We start from the raw sequence: 25,714 nt of genomic DNA, 5'->3' as shown, positions 1-25,714 counted from the left end.
ATTATTTATTATGAACCTACTCTTAAGTGGTCAATGTAGCGGTAAAAGTATGTTATAAGATAGCACAATTTTATAAGATGACGATTCTAAATTACCGTTTATAGCTATCAGCGGCTTCCCCCAATCATATTTTTCATTTGTTTTATGGTATGTTAGGAAGTAGGTGCATCTCTTTTCACAAAGATTCACACTTTCACATCTATTGAACAATATCTTTAGGCTTAGCGCCCACTATCGGCAAGGCACGGTACGACTTGGTAGTCTCGGCATGCCTAATAGTGTTTACAGACGGCCGCACTGCACCGCAACCTTGGCCCGGTCAGAGGCCTGTTCGATCGTGTGTAAGGTGGTCCGCCGTTCGCCCGTTAAGGACGCGGCTATAAGTGAGAGCGAGGAAGAGTTATTTTGACCGCACCAAGGTCTCGGTCCGGTACGCCCGTCTATAACGGCTTTAAGGACACCGTGGCAGTCTTCAGATTGCTTCGGCAGCGTAAGGCGTATCAGTCTAGTCCGTATAAAATAGTGTAGTTAGCAAAAACCTAGCGACCGAATAAACGTATGTATTCATGACGATAGTGCTCATTATTATTCTTGTTGAAAAACATGCAAAAAACCTTTGCGATCAGTGACAGAGTCTAGCAAATGACAGTACGCGCGGGGTGCGGACGATTCCCAGTTTTGCCTCGGTTTGCTGAAGCAATTCAAACTCTATCGAAGCTTCCCGAGGACTGCTTCGGCATCTTTAGGTACGCTTTAGGCTGCCGTAACAACCGTAACTGCCAAAGCTAAGGCGCCCTAATGCATGCCAAGGTAACCGGGCCGTGCCGCGCCTTACCGACAGTGGGCGCTGGGCCTTAGTAGAGCTACTTTGATTATAATCAAAACTATTACAAATTAATCATTTTTGCACTAATAGAACTTTTTGAACTGAATTTACTGAAAGCATATTTTGACCTCGGTTTTAAAAATGTACTAATGCAATAGTGAACTTTTGATTTAGTTAGGGTATCGAAAGATATACAACTAACACCCAGTTCCTACGTGTGATGCGCCTTATTTAAATATTTCATACCAGTGCATTTTCGTTCCAGCTTTTACTTTTATTTACCGATAAAAACACTATGTATATTTGTCAGAACTACTTTAAGTATGACCCGTGAGAGTGGTTCGAGTGTGGTGTAACGGACAGTGGCTGGGCCTGCATTTACGAAAACGGACTGTGTAATATAGTTTATTGTTTGGTTGTATAATAATTATGTTCCTTCCAAAAAAATTGTTTTATTCTATTTTACACATCCCAAATTCTCGAAGAACATTACGTAAGTACGAACTGTTGAAGGAGTATGTTGGAAATGAGGGGTCATATGAGCATGTGAGCGAGCTCTTAGTATATCATTGCCACCATTGGAGACCTTTTATTGGACTTTTATATATAACAAACAATAGATACACCACACAAATATGTATGCAGGATTGGAAATATGTATACAAATATTCAGGCTGTTCATTTACGGGCTGAATTTGTAAGTCATATTGAGCCAGTTTAAATGTGGGACCAATACCGAAATCGCAAAAAAATTTAGTCTCCCATAGAAAATGTCAAGGTCAGACAGGTAAAATGTATGAAACAGCCAATTTTTTTTGTCGATTTCGGGGTTGGTCCCATAGTAAAAATTGCTCAATATGACCTATAGGTACATCACCCCGTAAATTATTGCAGGTAACTAAATAAACACCCTGTATGTGCCTGTAATAATTAGTAGTATGACGGATTTTTACGGCTATACTGTAGGTATATGAGGCGATAAGAAGGCATAAAATAAAAATAAACAATATTGACGACGCGTCATTTATTGAAAAATAGTTAAATTATCAACACACCATAAAACTATAACGAAAACATTACACCTGGAATGTAGGCACTTTAATAATTACAATTATTCACATTTTCCCTCTATAAATTACAATATATGCAGTTACGAATGTCGCTCACACTGCACACGCGACATAATATGCTTTGGTAAGATATTATGTATTCCAGTTTGTTCAGAATTTTTTATATGGGATATACACGTGTGACGACGAAAGAAGTTGGTCGAGTTTGAATTACACCCGTTAAAGACATTAAACTTCTATCTATTTAGAATTCTTTGTACCTATATATACGTTAAAATGGACTGAAATATGCTAGTATCGGACCACTCTAAAAATATGTAAAATTGGTTTTATGGTGTCCTGCCCAGTGGTGTTTTCGCCTATTAGTATATTTCTTATTCAATGTTATCACACTACAGAAACTATCGTTTGCTATTGCTACACATACCTCACAAAAAGAAGCGGTTCTATGGTATACAAAATACCGTTAAATTAATCCAAATATGATATGTTGTAATACCGTGGTGTTGTAGTTTTAATACACGTTTACATGTACTGAAATATATCAGTTAAAATTTGAAGGTTACATTGAAAAATATAGGAATAAGATTTTTCAGAACTCTTCTGCTGGTTTTAGAATGATAATACAATTTGTAAAAATACGAATTTAGGTATGAAGAGCAGTTTCCCGAAATAATTATTAAAATGGCAAGTTTACATTAGACTTGCGGCGCATGATGTCACAGTTTACCGTCAGGGGCCTAGCCAAGATACCAATCATTTGCAGAAATCTTAAAAATTGCCATCTTGGTTAGGCCCCCAGGTATTTACAACAAGCTAGTCTTAAAGCAACCGAGTCGGCTGACAAGCTAGTAAACATCGAACGGTGTCACCATCTATATACATATCTACAAATAGATTTCGACGCACGAGCATTAGGTAGGTACAATTTTACAATCACAATATACAAATACTACGTCACTGCGTGCCAGCTAGTCACAAAAATGTTCCTTTAATCACCGCCAAGCCTCGGAAACTAGTTTTAATTTCCAAACCGTTATCATGTACTTAGCGCAAAACCTTTTAATTTCGGTTTCGCTCCAAGAACCGTTATTTTTAAACCGGTTTTTATGAGAACAGTTCTTGTCAAATTAACCGGTTTAAACAATTAAAACCGTTTTTTCCTATGTGGGTGTCTATGTTTACTTAGCACACCACCAGGCCGGCCGTTTCGTCGCACATCGAATAAACCGGTTTTTGTAGGTTACAATAAAGTTCTTAAAACGTTCGCGTTCTTATTAAAGTTCGGAGGAAAACCGAAATAAACCGGTACTTACCGGTGTTTTATAAATCGGTTCCGAGCCTTGATCACCGCGTTTACATAGACAACGTTCTAGTGACGTCATTTCACCGCTGTATTACGGCCGCTATATGACAGTATCGCTATCCTAAGAAACCAGAGCTTAAGCCCAATGTGTACGTGCCCTAACGCCTTCATACATTGACGTCTTCAAATCACCGTCTGCTTATTTAGTAGTCAAGGACAAGTCATTTTCTTATACAAATATTACCCCTACCGTGTAACTTGTTCTTGTTGATCTAAGCGACTAAGTGTATAATGTTTACACATCTCCAAGTATCGTTGATAGGGGAGCATTTATTTATAAACAGTGATGGGCACGGACGGTGCCACACCGCAGGATTCCGAACAAAAATCTTAACATGGACATGAATGGACATGCAAGACTCAAATGCAGCGATTTTGTTAGAAAAAGTAATTCTATTGAGTGATATTCACAATAACTTTTTCAATGAGATTTTTACTCGGAAACCTTCGGTATGGCACCGTCCGTGCCAATCACCGTTTACGAGTATACAACTATGTCAAGAATTTAAGCTCAAAGTTGGCACGAAATAACATGGCGATCGTTACGAGAAGTTATCGTTACGTTAAGTACGGTCACCAGTTCGGATTAAGCCACTCTTATTATTCGAAATTTTCGCTTTCATTAGAGCTGGTGTGGTAACCCTTTGAACGCCACTCCTATTGTCGGAATTCACGAAAGTTGATATTGGGCTGGCGCTAGTTGACGTCTTTGGCGGTCCAAGGGTTAAACGCATTTTTGTTATCTTAGAATCCTTTGCTGGCTCGGATTTTAATATAAAGCCTTCACTCCAAACAAGAGTTGGCAGTTTTGCAAAATGAATAACTGTTTTCGACCTTATTTCAATGTCGCGAGAGTACTAAATTGTACATTGTACGTATTACCGATCTTAAATTGTCTTTTCTTTAACAACTTAAATAATCTTATATCTTTAACATCTGACTCGAAAATCGCCTGCAGTTCTTGTCTTTTAATACATATATTTTATTCTAGAAATTATCCTATAACACTTAGATACTTGACTGATCTGGCCAAGAAATTTTTATCTACATAGCATTTCACTTTTATCACATTTGATTTACAAACTAATCCAACTTTTTGTAGTATTGGTGTTTTGGCCATGTTGTCGTAAAATTAATAAACTTATCGGTAGAGAAATATAATATAGGTATGTATTTAAAGTTATTTGTAAGTACTGCTAATAATCAATTATAGTACATTACGATACAAGTGCGAAAAATAGGAAATTCGAAATGAGTGGCGATAAATTAAAACACGACCGAAGGGAGTGTTTTAAATCGACACGAGTTGCGAATTACCTATTCGCACATGTATCGTACAACGTTTTACAGTACATATTGCCCTTTAAATGTTCGACACAGTAACGTAATATGCTAATTTTCGCACTAGTGCGGTAAAGTAGCACCATATGTACTGTAAAATAAATAATAAAACTTTTCACCTACGACAGTGCCGGGCCGGGCCGTTTGGGACCTCTAAGCTAAGGCTAAGAAATACGAATATTAACTTTAATTATTTTTTCGACTCGAATTACAAAATGGTTTTTGCAGTAAATAAACCACGTGGCTTTAACTACCCTACCCTCGCTACAATAGGTAGTAGGTCAACACGTTTGAGAATGTTTTTTTCAATCAAGGGATGAAAGCTTAAAAAAAGTTACTTACCTACGTGGAAAGAGAAAAAATTATACCTCTAAATACAAAACTTTTCAGGTGTCTATATTACACACATTATTTTGCTGAAAAATATACATATGTATAATTAAATAGCTTATCTACTTTTAGATCACTTTTTAAATATGATATTTCTCTTAAAATACTTGTATTGCTGTTTGAATACTGGACATACATGTAATTACAATTTCAGTTTCTATCACTACTTTTATAGTGAAATTCTATTTTACATTTCGTGCATAGTTTTATTGGAATTTCTCTTATTATAACATCTGCTTGTTGAATGTTTTTGGATAAGTGAAGTATTTAACTACTGACAAATTTGTAACCATTACAGCGCAACGCATATACCTATTACCTTAATATTAAAAAAATTATACCTTTCTAAAATGTAGGTACTGTAAGTATAAAATTTCTAACTCAACCAGCGTGTCTGTTCTCAAATATAAAGTTATTAAGTTACCTTACCTTAGGCAAAGATAATTTGAAATAGAGGTGTATTCTCAAAGAAAACTTTGTAGCCACGTAAATTTACTGCCATCTTTCGACACGGATTAAAACTTTTAAAACAACTTTTTACTTTGATCCCTGTTCTTTTACTGATATGTGTTGAATTTGTTAAATATCAAAAAGTGGCTTCATCTAATAGATCAAAGGCCAATGGTATGGCAGCATCGTTTCGAGCGATGACGCCATAACCTTTAGGTAGTGTTCGGTAAGAAGATGGCGCCACTTTTTGATATTTAACAAATTGAACACATAACAGTAAAAGAATAAGGATCAAAGTGGCGGTCTAAATGTTTTAATTATATGTCGAAAGATGGCAGTAAATTCACATGGCTACAAAGTTTTCATTGACAACACACCTCTATTTAAAATTATCTTTGCCTTAAAAGGTTACCTTAAAATTTGTAAAATATTTATAATTTTAATAAATCAGAATTAAATTGAGATGTTATCCGTGCATTATAATTAAATAATAAAATGGACCTTCATAATTACATTACATTACGAACCTTAAATAAATACACAGACAGTCGTATTTACATGAGCTCGATTTGACACCTTTGATTTACAAATTCTATACATAGATACATTATCCCATGAACGCGTGTATACATGAATCTTTCATGTCGAGTTTCTTCAGTAAGTCGATAGCGGTGTGCGTGAACTCGGTGGGACCACAGACGCAGGCGAAGTGCGTGCACTGGTCTCTACACTTGAGAAAGCTTTTGCCTATGACTTGTGTGAGGAGGTTGGTAGTCACTCGGCCTTTATGGCCGGACCACGACGGACCGGCGTCTGATAATACGTGGGTGATGGTGAACCTGAAATAGGTAAATATTGCGTTGCTTTAAAAGCACGGAACTCTGAAATTATAGGACGAGACATAACGAGGAATGAGACAGATGGCAAGATTGGCGACGCGCGGTCGTTTGTTGTGTACAAGTCGGGCGAGGTAGTCTACATCCTCATAAGGCTCACGGTCCTGCCTATAGTAGGTAATACTTATTAAATTCGATGATAAATTATGTTTCAGTCGGAATAGAGTATTATTTTGTATGGTTGGGTTTTAGGTGTATATCTAAGCTGTATTATCCCTGTTTCCACCGGGTTAACAGAGTATGATGAAAAAAAAAACACGAATCTAAGATCTTAAAATTGAGTTGAAACAAAAGGTTTTATTTTATACCTACTTATAACAGAACACTGAGGAAGTTTTGCATTCAAATCTGTACAAGCTTACGAGATGCACGATAATTTTTCCCAAACTTGAAATACATTTCTCACCTGTCATCCTCCCTAGCGATTTCTTCGAAATTTTCCCGGAACAGGATATCCTCCTCCGTTTTGTTAAAGAATAACAAATGAATGCGTTCACTGAAAAATTAAATTATAAAATGATAATATTGCCAAATCCTTTGGAGATGTTCTTTTAATTAAATGATTTATTTCGATGAAACAAGTCAGTCCTTTACTTAATTTTGTATTCGTGTTTCCGTATTTTGATCAGCATTTTCCTCCTAATAGGAACGTAACTTTCGTTCACCCTCGGTATTTGAAGATGCAATTTAATAGTATGTAGGAAGGTGTAGTAGGTATGAGACATGAACTAAGCCTACAATATTAATAATTTTAAATTTCGTCAGTAAGCATTCAGTATTAAAATCTTACCATCTCGGATTGGATCTCGGCAGCATGAATTTCAGCAGACCCAGCATTGGCGTGATACCCGTTCCGGCCGCCACGAAGTATATCTCCTTCACCCCTTTTAGCTGCAGGTAATAGAATACAATATGAATAAAAGCCATACTCGTAGGCCATTGAGTTTATATAAAGTCAGTACATTTTGTGTCCCCCAGACGCTACGACTTCATATCAAGTCGTAGTTTTGGTCAGGTTTGTTTACGTGCAATTTTTGACGTGGCGTTGATGACACTTTATAACTTCATTGACGTGGCGGCGAAAAGGTTAAAATCCCGGTTGTGTATTACATGCAACGGCAGTTTTAGGGTCGGTTGCACGTAGGTAGCACCAAACCAAAGCGTCTATTACCGTTAAAACGTACACAGTTCACGGCTGAGTGGGGTTGATCAATCATTTGTGGTCGGTGCAACTGGCTCTTACTTAAATCAGACGATGTCAATCGCCACATATGACAGTAGACGTAATAATTCCACTAGGTAAGTAGGTACTTAATTAATGTCTAGCTTAATTAAGCCTATATTGCTTCTCGGAATCGGCGCTAATAAAATTGTTCTTGCTCGATTGTGAAGCAATACAAATTAACTTATCGGAAGATTGGATCCCGTTTCGGGTTTCGGGAGCCCTTAACTATAGTACAGTATAACCGGCCAACAATATACCTAGGTATCAACTGTAAGTTTTTACGGTAGATTTTTTTATATATTTGTAAGTTATTTCCGACTCACTACTTTAGGTAGTCTAGTAGTAGTCCTTTGTGCGAGCGATGAGAAAAATTGGTGTCATGTAATGATTTTTTCATATAGATTTTTTTAAAATATATAGACAAAGTAATTTTTTTATTAGAGCTTTTTTAGTAATATGTTCAGTCTCCTATTATAATTCACAGTATTAGACTGCAGTGTTCATCATACCTATATTTGTATAAAATGCCTAGTAAAATATGCAATCCACAAACTATATTGTTAACACTATACACGCTCATATAAAAAAAAAACACACACACAGGTGATATATTATTGGCCGGTACTGTAGATACTAAAGTACCTAATGAAAATTTTATAACGTATAAGTATTTCATAAGAACGTGTATGTAAAGCAATCATAAACATATAAATAGACTAAAAAGTGAGTAAGAACCATTGTTGTGGCGTTATTTAACTCAAGAGATTTAGATTTTAATTATACAAGCTTTGATGTCTTATTGCATGTCTTTTAGGTTTAGGTTTAAATAACTTTATTCTCATAAAGAATTACATAATTCACTTACATGATTTCTGATGTAAGTGAATTATGTAATTCACATTTTAAAACCAAGTCTAAGCATACAGTGTACACAAAAAACATGTTATTTATAGTGGGTAGAAATGCATTACAAGATACTTATTACTAAACGCTCGGAACATATCTTTACGTTACCAACTGAACACCAAACAGAACCAGCGATGTATGAGGCAGATAAAACGATGCGCTAGGATTGATGCGGCATACTCGAGTGTACTCATAATAAGCATAAGTTTCGTGGATAGATATTTTTTATTCGTTTTTATTTATGTTTTTCTAATGTAATTAATATATATCGGTGCATACTTACGTAGTTTGAAAATGATTTTTTTTTGTTATATAGGTAGGCGGTTGTAAATTTGAGTTTAACTTAAAGAGTATTTCATTTGTAATATGTTTTAGAGTATATTGTATAGTAAAGCGGGTATGCCTACTTATAGTATTTTGTTTTTACTTTTTACTTTTACCGAATATAATATCCGAATAGATTATAGTATTTTATGCAACAGTTGTATAAGAAGGGTCAAAAAAGGCGAGTGGCGTGAGTTACAATGTGAGCCGGAGCCGAAGGCGTAGGCGAACATTGTAAAGGAATACGCCACGAGCATTTTTTGACCTACTTATACAACGTTGCATACAATATTTTTCCTACGAGTCAACAAAAATAAATCTTAATTTAGGTAAACAAAGAAAAAGTATATAGCCAAGACGCGCGAGCATACCTTGTTACGCGCCCGGCCCGCTACGCCCCGGGCCGCGGCCGGCCGGTCCGCGACACCTCGTAACTCATGAGGCCCTGGTACTTGCTAAATTAAATTTTTGGACAGTTTTTTCTCAATTTTGGCCACCGTAGCCTACGGAGACTAACAAGCAACGCTAAGCGGTCTTCGTAGTCTGGTGTTGGTATATTACGGGTGTCACATGCGTGTTTCTAACTTATGAAGTAATTATTTTTACTATGCAACCAAATGAATATTTTGTAAGTTGGAAGCAATGCACTTAGTTTAAAACTGTATTCGTTTTGGTTTTGTTAGGTTGGTAGCCATTAATCGCAGTAACGTTATAGCGATTAAAAGCACAAGAGCTTTTATGAGGAATAGACAATATAGACTTTTCTTGAAACCTTTTATGTATGTTCTTATATTCGTGTTAATGAATGCATAAATGACAGATAACAGTAGAGGAGTAGAAAAAAATTAAATTATAACACATGTTGGTTTAAGAAATTTTACTTTGCCTTGGTACTTGTTTTCCGAAAACAATAAGCAAATATTTATCTATCTTCTGTAGGCAAGTGTGTACCTAATACTTGTATGAGTAAATATTTAAAATGATAAATTTACATCACAAAGTACAAATAAATAACCTTTTATTAAAATCACACGCAACCAAGAGAAGGGTAGCGAGCTAGCGAGCGTTGCCATAGTGAAAATACTTGTGCGCTCGAGTGCCTCTATTTTTAGAGGGCTCAACGAGGGCCTCTCATTTGAAATTTGAACATTATGAACTGAACTTTTAATTAGGTATTCCTCATATTACCTATCATCGCCCTCTTTTTACTGAACTTAATCACTTTATGTAAATTATGTTTAATGATTTTGACTATAAGGGTTTATAGCCGCCGTGCAGGTCAGGATCACGACGACTCAAATAAAAAGCTTGGATTTTGTAGTGGAATGATATAATCCAAAGATACTGAATAGAATCAGGTGTTATTTTGCGGAAATCCATTCTACTCGTAATCAAAACAAATATAATTAATTACTTACTTACTTAGCAAAGTAATATATTTGTTCCGATTCCAAAGATACTGGTTTACAAGGGATTATTGACAAACGGTCAAATGTAGAAAGTGGTTGTTGATAGTATGGATGATTATGAAAGAGTAATTTGCAATATTTGATCAGTACAAAAGGTGGGTTAAATTTAGGTGCCTCTAATTGGCCGTGATACAAAATATGTGGAGCGCTCCTATTGGTGCTTTTGAAAAGCCTCCGAATACTAGCCGAGCCCGAACAGCTGCGTTTAGCTACTGCATTGGGAATATTTTTATACAATAATAAGTTGCATTCACAATAAATCGCATTTAAATATACCTACACACTTTAATATATCTCCTGGAGATTAGAGATTTCTGCCCTACCATAACAACTGTATGTTACATTAAAAAACGAATTCAAACTCAAACGTGTACGTAATTTAACATAGGGTTATAAAAAATCCTTTCGGTGAACATACAGCCTTTACCCAGCCCATTAGTCTTATAAGGCATAAAACCGTATAGTATATTAGGACACAGTCAATTGTACACTTTGTATCAGGTAACTTTGGACGAATGTATAGAACAGGCAACATAGATAACCACTTTCTTACCGTATGTAGCTGGAAGTTTCCGTAAGGCCCAGACACCGTAACTTCATCGCCAGGCTGTAGCGCTGTGAGGTAGGGCGACAACGCGCCAGTGTCGTATCCCTTCACAGCGAGGTGTATGGCACTGTCCCGTTCCGCATCAGGCCCCCAGCCTTCTCCAACAGGCGTGTACGATCTCACGCATTCTACATCTGTAACAATACCATTTCTTTTTAATTTTGTTCGAAACATTACGTTATTTTTCGTGAGACTTTCCACCTCGGGTCGGCAAACCTATAAGAAAAAAGCCATTCGTAGTAAAATCTTCAACTATTGAAGGTAATCGACCGCACCGCACCGTTTTATTAAGTATGAGAACGTTGCGCCCGAACCCTGTCAAACTATGGGGAAAAACGAATGTACTTAACTAAAAATATTAGGGTATAACGTCGGATTTTACAATTTCAGCGCAATTAACAAAGGTAAAGACATGCTTGATGATACCGTCTCGTTACATGAAAATGTTTGTAGAGATCACGCTACAATTAGGGCCGATTAGACCAAACTGTTAAACCAAATTGTTAACATGTACACTGTACCTAGTTCAAAACTTGGAGGATGTAACAACTCGCCTTTCAGAGTTTACCCCTCCGTCGAAAACCTCGGCCACTGGTCATATGGTATTGTATGAGTATGAACTGACGTTTATCAAACATGGCTAAATATTTGTACGTTACGTACAAATAGCCATACTTACATTTGTCATGCCTCTCCCCCGCAAAAATCAGCAGACTGTTTTGTACAGAAAATTACAGACAAAGGCGTCTCCAGTTGTTAAATCCTCCAAGGCTTTTTTTTGCCACATCTATTTGTTCGTCAGTTTGATTGTATGATTTTTTCTTAGTTTTCTATGGGATGGCAGCCGCCGATATATTTAAAGTTGATCAGTTTTTTTGCTTGTATTCCGTACTGAAATATATCTCTAGAAACTGGAGTAGTTAGTCCCCTTGGTCTATGAAACAACAAGAGTCGCGCTTTGCTGTTGAATGGAAATAGGTCACTAAATTTTAGTCCGGTCAAATAGAAAAATTGAAAATGTCCCAAAAATATCGAACCCCCAAAGTTAAACAAAGCGTTGAACAAAAGTCAAATTGAGAAATCCTAAAGTTTATTTTAAACTTAATAAAGTTTAAGTCACTTTCGTAAACTTTCTAATTGAATTAACAGCTATTCAATTCACGCAGACGATACCTACGTCAAATACCTCGCTTATTTTTCTAATTGCTTACAAAATTAGGAGTTATCGTATGAAATATTGTTAATGTCAACAGAACAAGGGATTAATAAGGGCCTGACGTTTATGATACTCCCTTAATATTAATCCTTACTTATGTTCGTAACAAGCAAACGGATAACGATGGCCGGAGTAATCTCATGGGTCCCGTAAGGTATTAAGCCGTTTACATCACGTTACCGAGAATATTTACTAGGGAGAACAGGGATATTGTGATCTCCATATGCGTAGTTGTTTTGGATCTTGAGGTTATACTTGTTTGGTCATCTTTCTTATTAGTTAAGGTTATTTCCAAGAAAATCATTTTTTATTGATGTCGCTTTTTAGTAGTCATAAATCATAATAATAAATCATTTTATTTTGTGATAAATTTAAAATTAGTACACTACACATACAATTACAATGAAATTTAGAACATTACCACGAAATGGAATGGAAACCAGCATAATGCTGCCCCGAAAGTCAGCGCTGATCTTCCGGCGTGACCATTTGTAAAACATACAAACAAGTACATAAAAAAAGAGATTACAATAAATGTGTACAAAGGCGAATTTATTCCTTTAAGGGAGCTCTTCTATTCTAGCTAACCTTTAATCAACTAAGAGAGATAAATAGGAAATGGTAGTCAAACTAAGATATTCCCTTTAAGATAAAAAAAAAAAACCAGTGGCGAGTCTCTAAGAGTTAGTTAACCTAGGCTCCTGGCGACCTGCGTCCTACGTTACTTACTCTATTAAGGGCCTGTTCCACAATGTCCAAATAAAGTATTGGATAGCTAATTAATCAATAAATTAACTGCCAGATAAAACTTCCTGAAAATCTTTGCACTTTATTGACGTTAAGCTTATTTGAAGATTGTGAAATGATTTTATTCGTCAGATAAGTGGCAAGTAACTTATTACAGGACAGGACTTAACTTGAACACTGGACTGCCCTAAGTTTCGACACTTTGCCAGTTTGACAGGGTTAAATTTAAGCTGGCAAATTTTTAAACCCACTCAGCAGGAGGTTAACCCTTTACCAGGCGAAGGGATATATTCCTCCCACATCTTATATCGGTTATCGTAGTCAGGTTTTAACTCCAAATCTCCTACAAAATATTATGTCAATCCCTGAAAATATGTAATATTTTATGATCTTTATTCAGAGGACAAAAATCACCGTAGCCCTTATTTTTATTTCTGTTTTAAAGGAACATCTCAGACTTTCGTAAATACATTTTTACAAGGCGTTCAATACGGTTGCAACAGTATATAAAGTACGTGTTAAGACACGCTGATTCTTCGCGGCCTGGTAAAGGGTTGAACCCCATGACTTATTCGATTTTGTGGTCCCAATTAAAACACGGTTAAGTAAACCTGTTTTAATCTGTACAATATATAATTATCTATAATTCTGTAGATGCACTTGCTCCAGTGGGAATCTACTGGATCTACAAGGCGGTAATACTATCCAGGCTACTATATGGGGCCGTGATATGGTGGCACAGGGCCCATATTCCAAAATACTAAAAAGATCTAACGAAAGTGCAGAGATTAGCATGCCTCATGATGACAGGGGCTATGAGAATGACCCCGACACATGCAATGGAGGTAATGCCAGGTTTGGAGCCACTCTGGATTGAGGTGGAGAAAAGAGCCACTGAACAGTGGTATAGAATGAAAGCATGTAGGGAATGGAGAGGAAGCTGCGTGGACAAGAGACACGCGCTGATACAAAGAGAGGCACTATCAAAATTTGAGATACTGATGGCCAATAACGATCTTATAAAAAGGCAGGCGATATTTGATAAGAAATACAGAGTACATATAGGAGAGAGAGAGACAACTGGAAGGCGGAAGTCAGACACCCAACGACTATCTGCTTTACGGATGGTTCAAGAAGAAGCTCTACGAAACTAGCAGGAGCGGGCATAGTGATCCCTAAACTGGGAGAGAAAGTATCAATATCACTGGGCAGATATGCTAGCGTGTTCCGAGCAGAGATATGTGCAATAGTAAGCTGTGCACGTATAGTCAAGGAGAGTCTGCAGCAAGAGGGCGCTGTCGTAATATACACAGATAGTCAGGCAGCGCTGAAAGCACTCAAGAAAACATCGGTCACCTCCTCTCTCGTGAGAGAATGTCGAGAGGAGCTTAACTCGATAGGCAAGTAAAGAAGTGTTACGTATGGTGGCATGGGTACCGGGACACCAGGGAGTGACAGAAATTGAGAAGGCGGACGAGCTGGCGTGGGTAGGGGCGGAGATGGAATATATGGGTCCGGAACCGGCTCTGCCAATGTCAGCGGATGTCACAAAGGGAGTTATAGAAAAGGTAAAAGAAATGGAAGCACAGAGAGAATGGGAGGAAGAGACTGGTTGCAGGCAGTCGAAGATGATGATTAAAGGTATATAGCACAGGAGAACCAGGTATCTTTTGAAACTAGATAAGAGCAGTCTGAGACTACTGACGGGTATCATTACTGGTTAAACCCTCTCAATAGACATCTTACGATAATGAAAATCAGTAGAGACTCCTGCTGTCGACACTGTGGTCAGTAGGACACTAGCCTACCCTTAGTAGCGGATTGTATTATGTATGCGGCACCGCGATATAATACATTCGGTAGACACACTAAAAGAAAACGAACAAGAGGATATCGAACTCAAAGATGTCCTTCTGTTCTGCTAGAAAACGAGAAGTTTTGAGGAGAATAGTGTGGGAATGCCGCCGGGACAGTAACCTGCAGCTCCAACTCCAGGGAATTGGGCTGAATGAACGCGACAAGTGATCGACAGCCCGCCTGTTTCCGGTCGGGCGTCCCTACACTACATCTACATCTGCACTTGCTCCTGGTGTCCTACAGTTTCTCATTTTCGGTCATGACAAAAATATAACTACAGTCAGCAGTAGAGAGAGGGAGGGATTATACATAGACTGATTGTAAGCACCTCTGGGTGGATCACCTCTCTCTGCATCTACATACATACTACTCGTAACGCCATATACCACAAGACCACAAAAAGAATATAAGTTAGACCACAAGGTTCTCAGCTCACACGACTTAAAACTGGCCACTAAGATATCCGTTTATATGGCAGTCGTGCTGCCTAACCTTCTATACTCCGCTGAAACGTGGACCGTTTATCGCCGCCATATTCGCATGCTGGACCGATTCAACCTCAGGTGCCTACGCAAAATACTGAAGATCCGATGGTCTGATCGTGTTCGGAATACCGAAGTGCTGCGTAGAGCAAATGTGGGTGGTATCGAGGTATACCTCATGCGACGTCAGCTTCGTTGGTGCGGTCACGTTTCACGGATGAACGACCAGCGTGTGGCTAAGCGCATCTTTTATTCTGAGCTTGAGGAGGGCAAGCGGAAACAGGGTGGCCAATTCCTCAGGTACAAAGATGTGCTTAAGCGGCACATGAAAAAGTGTCGTATAGAGCCCTCGCGATGGGGGCAGCAGGCAGCCATACGAATGGAGTGGCGGGCTACTATAAATGCCAAAGCAGCTCATTTCGAAGCTCGTCGGCGCTTAGAGCTGGATGCCAAGCGCGACGATATAAAAGCCAGACCACCCGCGGCTATGCACTATAATTACGCAAATGGTGTGCTCACATGCCCGCAATGTTCGCGAACTTTTGGTAGCAAGATCGGCTACATCAGTCACTTGCGAGCACACCAGAGACAGCAACGGAGATGATAGCAGTCGCCGTGGCCGAATCGGCCGTGGAGTTATTATTATTATTAACGCCATATTCGTTACTGTGAAAAAAGACAAATTATCTAATTAATTAATTATGATGAAAATACCTTCAACTACAAATTAAAATCGGCCTAGGCACGAAACGGAATGTGGCGAAAGGCCGTGATAGATAAATAAATGTCGGCAAGGGTTCTGTGGAATTTTGATTAATCGTATATTTCAGCCGCTTTATGATTATAATATGTATAAATATAAAAGTTAATCTAAAATTGGTGCTGTTTACATAAATATTTTATTGAATGGCATTTTCATTAAAATTGTCGAGATGTCTATTCTACGTAGTGACGGGCATTTACAGAACGTTAGATCCTTAGACCGTCTAGTCGAGGTCACTGCACACACATTGTTGGGACTTAGAGTAAATAATCATACCTAGCTACTGACGTGCAGAACGTCCGCTGCTGAGCATACTACGATGAAGGTGTATGTCTCACCTGTCTTTCCTTTCTGTATGCTGTGCGTGATGTGGTCATAAGGCTCACCCGCCACACGCGAATTTTAAATCATAGCAATACTGCATCCACCCGCCGCGATGTCTATTGTGAATAATACAGATGATTATTACAAAGAAGATATACTTATGAGTTTAGTGCAATCTAAATAGGTACTGTCTGTAATACGATATGCAAAATAAATTGTTTCGCCGGTGGATTAAGCAGACCAGGGGGCCTAGCCAAGGTGACAATCGTTGATAGAAAACGCCAATTGAATCTTAACTCATGTATGGAAATAGTCATGGCGTTATCTATCAACTATTTTATGTTTCTTTTTGTACAATAAAGTGTTTTACTACTACTACTACTATTGTCATCTTGGCAGCGTGTCAGTCGCTCGTCGTGACGTCACGGCACGCTGTTCATTGCGGGTAAGCAGACCGTAGCCTAAGCGCATCACCGTGCCAACCGCACTCAGCCGAATTTACTTCCTGGATTATCTCGAAATCCAAACATATCTTCCCAAGGAGTAAAGCAACTCCGCCTAATTAATCGGAACTAATTAGCTTTGTTATAATAACTATCTTATTCAGATCCGCGACACTCAATTACTGTAACGAACTTCCTGCACAACACGTCATGCCGCCTTAGTAAAACCGTAATATCTTCGCCTCGTTGTAGCCTGCCACGCCTATTTATTTATTTAACGTATGGCGGTTACACACTGGTTAAAAAAAATACAGTAAGTATTCAAAATGTACAATTATGCAGATATAAACTGGCATTCTTCGTTAGGTTTTTGAAATCTTCAGCAGGTCCGTTGTATTTGGTGATGGGGCACTCGAACACCATGTGGTGTATAGTCTGTTCCGGATCTCCACACTCGCACGCCGCCGATTCGCTCCAACCCCACTTGTGCCAAAGGTACGAACAGTTACCGATCCCAGTCCTCAGGCGGTTCAGTTTGCACCATATTTGCCGGCTTTCACTAAACCCTTTGGGCCGCTCATCTGTGCTAAATTCATAGAGGGTGTTGTTTAATTTGTGTCGCTGGGCTTCCCATTTTTGCAACCACGCTTGGCTATCTTTCCATGTCGTGCTATGTACGTGAAAGGTTTTAGCTGGTGGGTTTCGGGGCTTAAGTCGGGTGTTTTTGAGGTTACTAAGGCCACGCCTATTAACAGTACATAATGTCTATGCCATTTAAGGTTATTTCTATTTAACTATTTACTCTCAAGGCACGCCCGTCCAGAAAGGATAATCAAATTGACAATTTGACCAGAAAAAAATGGCGTCAATCTTATTTTAGTGTCCACACGTACACAATTACATAGTGCATGGAATCGGCGAGTCCTTTGATTATCCGATGTTCCATTAGTCCGATGTCCTTTAATTTAATTTTTGGGTCCAATCTACGAATAAATTGTTCATTTAATCAGAATGGACGAAAAATTGTCTAAACTTGTCCTTAATTATAAAACAAACAAAAGAGTCAAAAGAGTCTTTCAGTTTCAAGAAGTCTTTTTTTCAATCAAGTGTGTAGTAAAGTACTCATATGTATTGCTGTATCTACTAATACGGGTCGATGTGGGTCAATAATATTTTGTCGGAACTATCATGACTGAGTTATGATTATGATTGATGACTTTCACGCTTAGGCAGCCGCGTTTATAAACATGATAGACAGAAAAAGAGGTCAAGTCGAAACTTACGAAGCCGGCATTACCCCATCAATTAGCGTTACCAGGTCAGATTACCAATTTTACGGGATAGCCACATTCAAAATTGGAGACTCGCGGTTAACCTACCTTAATATTAATAATTGTGTTCTATTTGCTTAAAATAACATATCTTTACTTACTACATACTTAATAGTACCGGAGCGCTGACCGAGCACTCGATCAGGGTAGAGCGTTATTAAGTTTTGCCGTCCTTGGTTAAACTTTTTTACCCAAATTGCAGTTTAATAAAAATGATAAAAACAGGCGATGAGCATGGCGGGCTATGCTCAGTATTAGGTTCCGTAGTTACCCGTTCGTCACGTCACAATATTAGATTGCCCTGAAAGCCCCCGAGAGATATCCACTAATATCATGTACATAACAAACAAAAGGCGGTACCATCACAACATTTGTACGTAAAGACTACTAAATACTATTAAGCCGTATAAAATTTTTCGAAAACTCAAAAATGATCCTGGCCCGAAAGCCCAACGTTTTCGACCTCGGCGTGGTCCCATGCAAGGCTGAAGGGCAGGGTCAGGAAAACAGAGCTTTCCTGCGGGGCGCGTTCATGGGGGGTTATAAGACGAGCTTCAGAAGAGCTGAGCTCGCATAAGAAGAAATGGCTGTATTTAAAAAAAAACATGGCTGAAGATAGAGCGGATGACCCGGAGCGTCGGATTCGAATTTCCATTCGAGGCCAAAGGAGAGGCTTGCGAGAGTAAAGCACATTGCATCAATGGCCAAGTTTTCATACAAAATCGCGCCTAGGTTAGGTGTTGAGAGGCGGAGGCCAAGGAAACAATCAAGGAGCATACTCGTAGATGTCGTTAAAGTAGCTCCTACCCCATCCCTCTTAAAACTCTTGCACTAAATTGCAACCCTTAACCGCTAATCACTTTACCGTTTCACCGCAGGCCATTTACACCCTCGGCTCAGTATATTATATTTACTTACCAGATATAGTCCTATGCACTCGCACATGATGCCCTAGCGGCGCCACCAGCGCCTGCGCGGGCGCCGCCAGCGACAGTAGCACAGTGTCGTGCGACACTCGCAACATGCGCGCCACACGACACGACACGGAGCGCGGCGTCGATACCCGGCTTGCCGCGCCCGCCATGGCTTCCCCGCAGGTCTTCCACACGCCCGGCTCCGCTTTGTGGGCTGTCACCTATGTTTTGAAGAAAGGAAATACTTAGGCATTTTATAATGTCAGTTTTCAGCTAATACGCAATTCGTGAAATTTTTAAAGAATTAAGTCAACTGAACAATACCTAATCTAATTATGGTAATCGGACAGACAGACGGACATGGCGAATCTATAAGGGTTCCGTTTTTTGCCATTTGGCTACGGAACCCTAAAAATGGGCAATCTTAGTCATTTAGTTTTTAATATAAATGGTTCGTGCAATAGAAGGATTGACCAGCTTTATTAGCTAGATATAATTTTTTAATACGATATCGTTGATGTCTATCTGCCTTATAATTGGATCCAATGTAGACAAGGTTGTATGTAGTTAGCAATACCTACCGAAAATATTTTAAAATGTACATCTCATACGACCCATACGACTAGATTGTAAGTGCCTATTCAATCTGCACTATAAAGTTCGTACTGGATTACATCCGGTTAGGCAGCATCGTAAAAAACATATTAGAAACTAGCTGCTGACTTCGTTCGCGTGGATTTATTTCGCTAAACAAACTTTCAACCCCTTTTTAACCCTATTAAGGGCTCAAAAGCACTAAAATTATTTTTCGTATGTTCTAATACTTTCTCTTCCTACTAATTTCAAGTCCCTATACTCAAATCGTTCCTGTTACAAACTTTCAACCCCTTTTTAACCCTCTATTAAAAACGCTGAATTTACATTTCTTCTATTTTAATATATACATACTACCTTTTCACGAAGTTTTAAGTTCTAGTTTAAAATAAAACTTAATCCCTATACAAACTTTCATCCCCTTTTTAACCCCCTTAAGGGTTGAATTTGTCATTATCGCTTATTATCCCTTATACACTATATAAATGCAACCTTGCATCCTGCAAATTTCAACTTTCTAGCTTTTGTAGTCTTGGCATGAATCATTACATTCATTACGGTGAGGATAAACGCATTTATATAAGTATGTACGTGTAGCGCTTAAAATTTTATGAAACGACATTCACAAATTGGTTTTCTTGCTAATACGATAAAATACTTTTACCATGAACGCCTAAAAATTCTACTTTAAAGAAAAATAACCGCAAAAATATACGAACCTCAATTTTCCCGCTTTCCGCGAATACTCGCAGCTGTAATGATTCTAACAACTTCGCCTCGGGAACTAATTTGAGTGTTCGCACCCAGCCGTTAGTGGCTACTTCAACAAACAAAATCCCTTCAATGATCCTCGCACAGCCGCCCGGGTTCGCCAGCGGCCCCGTGTATATCGACAACGTCAGTTTAGTAGACGTTTGAATCCAATCAAATCGGAGAGGTGACGGGGCGATGTCACTTTTTTCCGACGTTTTGACAGGGCTTGCAGCTGCTCTCCGACTTATTGACACTGGCAGATCGCTGGATTGTATTAAACTCTGCATTATTTTGCTTGGCGGGCTGCCTTTAATGTTCTCTTCGCTCTTTGCCGACATCTTTTTTCTAACAGGGGTGATACAATTGGCAAGATTTTCCATGGACTTTCTGACGAGCTCTTGCGCTTTGGAGGGTTCCCTGAGACGGTTTTCTGATTTGGGGGAGGGAGTGGATGGACCGAAGAGTTCTTCCGCATCTGGCCTGTCCAGTCGTAGCGGACCCACAAGGCATTTTGCGAGAAGGGAATCGTAGTTTACCCACGGATGCACTTTATCAAATAGTTGAGTGGCGTCTATCCCCGCTCCCCGCATTAATTCCTCTGGACCTGAGTACAAAACAAAATTGTAAGTTTAATTCCATAGAGAACTGTAGAAATTTTCCAAATCGTCAAAGTAAATCTTACCTCCAGGATGGTAAGGCAAATAATGTGTAATGTTGTACACGCGACCTCGGATAGCTAACCAAGCGTCATCTGAAAACACAATAGCTCGTAAATAACAATATCAAGTAGGGTTATTTCACATTAACAGTATTATACATATACAAGTGTGACACTAACTTCGCGTATTATGTGCGGCGAGTTCGTCCGGCGACACGGGCCGCATACGGCCGCCGACACCCGTGAGGTCTTTCCCGGAGTTTCCCAGTCGGATCCAGTCCATCAGACTGTGTCCGGGCTGCAGCGCGCATTTGTTCCTGGGATTGCCTACAGCAAACAAAACGAGGCGATTATTACAGATTGCCAAAGATTATTATATGTACGTACACACATTTTTGATACATGCGTGAAACTTTTGGTTAGTCCTTGTACGAGTACGAGTACCAGAAAACAGTACCCTCCCAGTTGTGGTAAAGGTTGTACAAAGTGACTTTTTATGCTGATGCGCATGCATGTGTTTACGGTAGGTACAATAAGCTAATATTTTACAGCTGTTTAGACAGCTCGCTGATATTTATTCCTAAGAAATTTCATTGCCTTTTGTCTAACAGGTGTTTTGGTAATAGGTTAACTATTTTTTACGAGCACTAAACAGGAATAATCTCGGATAATACAACAGTTTATGCGAAATAAATTAAGCGTTTGCACTCTGTATTTACCTTTCTCCTAAGACGCTTATTGTTCATTCGTCCATTAAATTGGACGTCAAGTAATACCAAATGCTTATTCGATTTCTCTCAAAGGGTATTTGTAAATTCAATGCAGACCTCTAACCCCTATCTAAATCGTAATTCTGTTGTGAATAGCTTTTGTTTACTCTAAGCGGGCCGTGTCAAATTTACATTTCCAATTAATTAATAAAAATAATAACGCGAGCAATGGATGGTGTGACAGGAATCTCAGGGACATTAATCTACATAGGTTCCAGTTTCCATGAATATATAATGGTCATTCATGTAAATACGGCTTGTGGGTGCGTTTTAATCGGGATAATACATTTAGTTGTAAGCTTATTAACCGAACCCGTAAATACTTTATTTAACAAATTTTCGCTGGAATCCGTCAGAACGAACTACAAAGCGGGGAAATATTTTGTAGCTATTAACTTTTAAGGAAGCGGTTACTATAAATATGAATAAATTCTAACTTTGGGAGAATCCTGTATTTAGCTGGTCTGTTAATTAAATTGTACTCCAATTTTATTTCTGTTACTGGCTAACTACAGATAAGGCCAGACGTAATTTTTCAAATTTATTTGCGAATGGATTTTTCGTCTGTTTATGTAAACATAACTTCTCCGGTTAGTGTTTGTGAACAAATGACGCCGTTCCGAACGAACTGATCAATAAATCAAAGCACCCTTAAGTTATGAAACCTTCAAAGTTCCTTTTTTCCTCTCGATACCAATCAAATTAGTATTGTATTGTTGACTTCTGATTTGTTCAGTTCTTCCTGGTGCGGATGTCTTATTAATGGAGCGGACGCCCTTATTAATTACTTGCTAATGAGAACAAAATGATAAAGACCTATAAATGTATATACACACATGTACAGAGTGATTCATAAGTCGTGATCAGAAATGTGTTTCTTACTACGATTAGTATAAACTCTAGTACGTAAGAATGATCAAAAATCGCTAAACGTATTACCGAGTCTCTTGGTTACCCTACTTGTTATGGAGATCTGTCACGGACTCATAGCAGATTAATCAAATTATTTAATTCAACCTTTTTGTGTTTGCTGGCTGCAAACGTAAAAAAGAAATATTGGCAATGAAAGATTTCATAAGTAATAAGATTACGTTGTTTACATTGTAATTAAATCACGTGACAAGTCGGGTTAGCATGAACGTTGACAACAAGGGATATTTTTTTTAAATTAGTAATTAAAACACAGAATACCAACGTGACAATATTTAAAAAATGTTTCAACCACATAGATATAACCACAGTATTTTTTATCTATGTTACTTTGCAAGTTGTTCGGGAAAGTGCGTGTGTTAAAAGTTGCTGCGTAAAAGTGTTTTAAAATGCCGTAAGTATTCAAATTTACATATTTCTGTTAGTATTATATATTAAATTACTCCGCGTTTATTGGTCTATTAGATTAAAACTATATTTTAGACCTACTTAATATTGATGACCATAAAATCTCACTTCAAACCAATAACTCTGTAGATTTTCGGCGTGTTTCCTATTTTAATGTCCTAGATTTCTATGATTACCAAATATATCTTGAGCAACCTATAGTCATTAAATAGTTCGATTATTAAATTACATTAATAAACAATAAAATGCATTAAATCACTGTGTATTATCCAGGATTAGCGAAAAAACCATGTGACGGAAAATTGTAAGTACAAACACAGCAACTGTGGTTGCTTAAAGCATTTCTGCACATCGTAAGGCATGTGGTACACTAGACATTGCATACGTGTTTTGGGGTGTTTGTTACTACTTACTTATAATTTCTATTTACTAATATTTCTTTGCTATATTGCCCGGATCCTGGGGTAGCTTGCCGTTTTTCGTCTGGCAGTGAATGTGTTAAAAGTTCCTATTTCTGTTGAACATCTGCACCGCGCGACTGTTGTGTCTCCGCCCTAAATAGGTAGCCATCTTTGTTTTTGACATGGCGCAGGTCAGTTTGCCGGCCGCCGCTGTTATCACGTGTTGTTTATTTACGTTTGTAATCAGTATAATTTCATGTGTTAATAGTTACTATTTGCTTATTGTGCTTAATTTGTTGTGAAGTGTATGTTATGGTGCATATATTATACGTGTTAGTGTAGTTATAAGTTAGTTTGGTTGTTGGTGATCGGCCGTTTTAAAAACACCAAAGTTTAGTAGGTATGTAAATACTCTTTTGTTATTTTAAGTTATAAAGCCACTATCATTGTGATAATTACATAAATTATGTATTTTATTTCAAGGTAATTAGTGTCTTAAACGGTTTATTACTATATTTTTGTACTACATCAGTGTCTAAATTAGCCACAAAAAAATCACGAACATAGCACATAGTTAGACGCCAGGTGGAGCAATTCGAAAGTTCCTTATCAGAATTTGAATCAGTTTTACTCTGCAATTTTTTAAGTGAGCTATCAAGGTGTTTAGTATCAATTAAAAGCTTATTAAGCCTTCTTTAAATTGAATTAAAAAAAGATACCTATGTTATCGATTTAGATTTTTTATTAAAAATAGTTTTCTACTATAACTCGGAAATTATTCCTTTGGGTAAACTTCGTGAATTTTTTATAATTATTTTTATTATAACAGCAAATAGCTAAAGTAAGAAAAAATATTTTTTGTTTCTTTACCATTATAAAACCGAAAAAAACATTCCAAATGCTTAAGCAGAAGCAAAGTTATCGATTTTTGAAGATATCACGACACTGTGCCGTCGTATCTGCGAAATGGCAGAGCAATTCAGGGCACCTTTCGTTAAAATCGGAATCATGTGAGTGGATATAACTCCCTCGATAGTTCCCCTCATGTCCGATATCATACTGTCGTCGACTTTTAGACGTCCCACAGGGCTTCCTTCAAGGATAAAATATATAGGCTATTACGTTAATCTTCCACATTAACTAGGTGCCTTGAGACAGACACTAACCGATGGCCAATCTACTCACGTACTCCGGCCGCCGGATCTTTATTGAGTGTTCGACAGTCTTTATTACAAAGTAGGATAATAATGCTGGAGGACTAACTTTATTGAATTTACTTGTATTTCGTGATACCTACAACAGTTATGTTTTTTCAAACTTAACGGATTTGTAAAATCGCAACCTAAGTAAATACTGTTTAGAGCCCGTAGGTACTGTTTCAACATTTATAGGGGTAAATCGTATTAAGTTCTTAGCTTGAGTAATTTTGATACTTTGTGGACATTTTACGATCAATGCCGTAGGATCTAATGTTCAGCCAGCGTAGCTCGAGCAAATACTAAACTTCGTAATACAAATCGTTAAGTTATATGTGCCTCCATTAGAGGCGCCTGAAAGTAATGAGTCTCAAACTTCTCGGTTGGGAATCAATATTGGGTAACTTAATTGAGAAGACGAAATTTCTCAGCTTTGACTAAGTTCTGCACTGAAATAGATTATAGCTTGACAGGAAAGGTGACTTGTTAGTTAGGATTTCAGTAATATTGTTAGACTAATTAATCTAGAGTGGTAGACGATTCACATTTCGTTTATGTGTTATAACAATCAAAACTTTTGGTCCAATAGTAAGCTCTGAAGAGGTGACCGAAAGACATATGCTTTATATTTATAAATATAAAGTACCTACATATTGTAGCGTACCAAACGACGATAAGAAGAATACGAAGGTGTGTGTTGTGTTTAATGAGGCAACACAATTAAAATAAAATTTTGCCAAACTGATAGGCTCCAGCTCTCAATGTAATACTATATCTCCTGCATTATTTTCAAGTTTTTCTTAACCTTAATCTGTCCCTGTGTTTTTTTATGTAATTATAAGTTCGATTCCAGTTTAGGAGCGGCTGGTTCATCCTTCAAGTTCAGTTTGACCAGCTTCCAGGTTTTGGATTGGGCTAAAATTTATTACACTGCAACCTCAATTACTTTAAGCTTCGGGTTCATATAGTCTTGATCAGTAGTGTCTAAACATAAGTACAGTCAGAACTTTTTTAATTTCTAGCTCATATACCGGGTGTGGCCTGTTACAGGAGCAAA

The 25,714-nt window shown here is 38.0% G+C and overlaps 1 protein-coding gene and 1 long non-coding RNA gene across 3 annotated transcripts in view; one reads left to right on the top strand and one right to left on the bottom strand.

Annotated features, from left to right (window-relative positions):
- Window positions 1–1,833: 1,833 nt before the first annotated feature.
- The window catches only part of LOC133526133 (cytochrome b5 reductase 4), a 137,114-nt gene continuing 113,233 nt past the window's right edge, over window positions 1,834–25,714 (bottom strand). For both annotated transcript variants that reach the window (XM_061862608.1, XM_061862610.1), the window contains 8 exons: window positions 21,133–21,279; window positions 20,977–21,045; window positions 20,261–20,898; window positions 18,952–19,168; window positions 10,817–11,004; window positions 7,130–7,230; window positions 6,746–6,835; window positions 1,834–6,282 (listed from right to left, as the gene is read on the bottom strand). In XM_061862608.1, the coding sequence (XP_061718592.1) occupies window positions 6,051–6,282; window positions 6,746–6,835; window positions 7,130–7,230; window positions 10,817–11,004; window positions 18,952–19,168; window positions 20,261–20,898; window positions 20,977–21,045; window positions 21,133–21,279 (1,682 nt within the window). In that variant the 3' untranslated portion in view covers window positions 1,834–6,050. The remainder of the gene's footprint in view (window positions 6,283–6,745; window positions 6,836–7,129; window positions 7,231–10,816; window positions 11,005–18,951; window positions 19,169–20,260; window positions 20,899–20,976; window positions 21,046–21,132; window positions 21,280–25,714) is intronic.
- Window positions 5,447–25,714, top strand: part of LOC133526145 (uncharacterized) — a 146,939-nt gene continuing 126,671 nt past the window's right edge. The window contains exon 1 of the long non-coding RNA XR_009800696.1: window positions 5,447–5,586. This is a non-coding gene — a long non-coding RNA (uncharacterized LOC133526145). The remainder of the gene's footprint in view (window positions 5,587–25,714) is intronic.

This window comes from Cydia pomonella, chromosome 16 (genome assembly GCF_033807575.1).
Source record: "Cydia pomonella isolate Wapato2018A chromosome 16, ilCydPomo1, whole genome shotgun sequence".
Taxonomy (NCBI): Eukaryota; Metazoa; Arthropoda; class Insecta; order Lepidoptera; family Tortricidae; genus Cydia; species Cydia pomonella.
The sequence above is the reverse complement of the archived record's forward strand: the minus strand, read 5'-3'. Positions and strand labels throughout refer to the sequence as shown.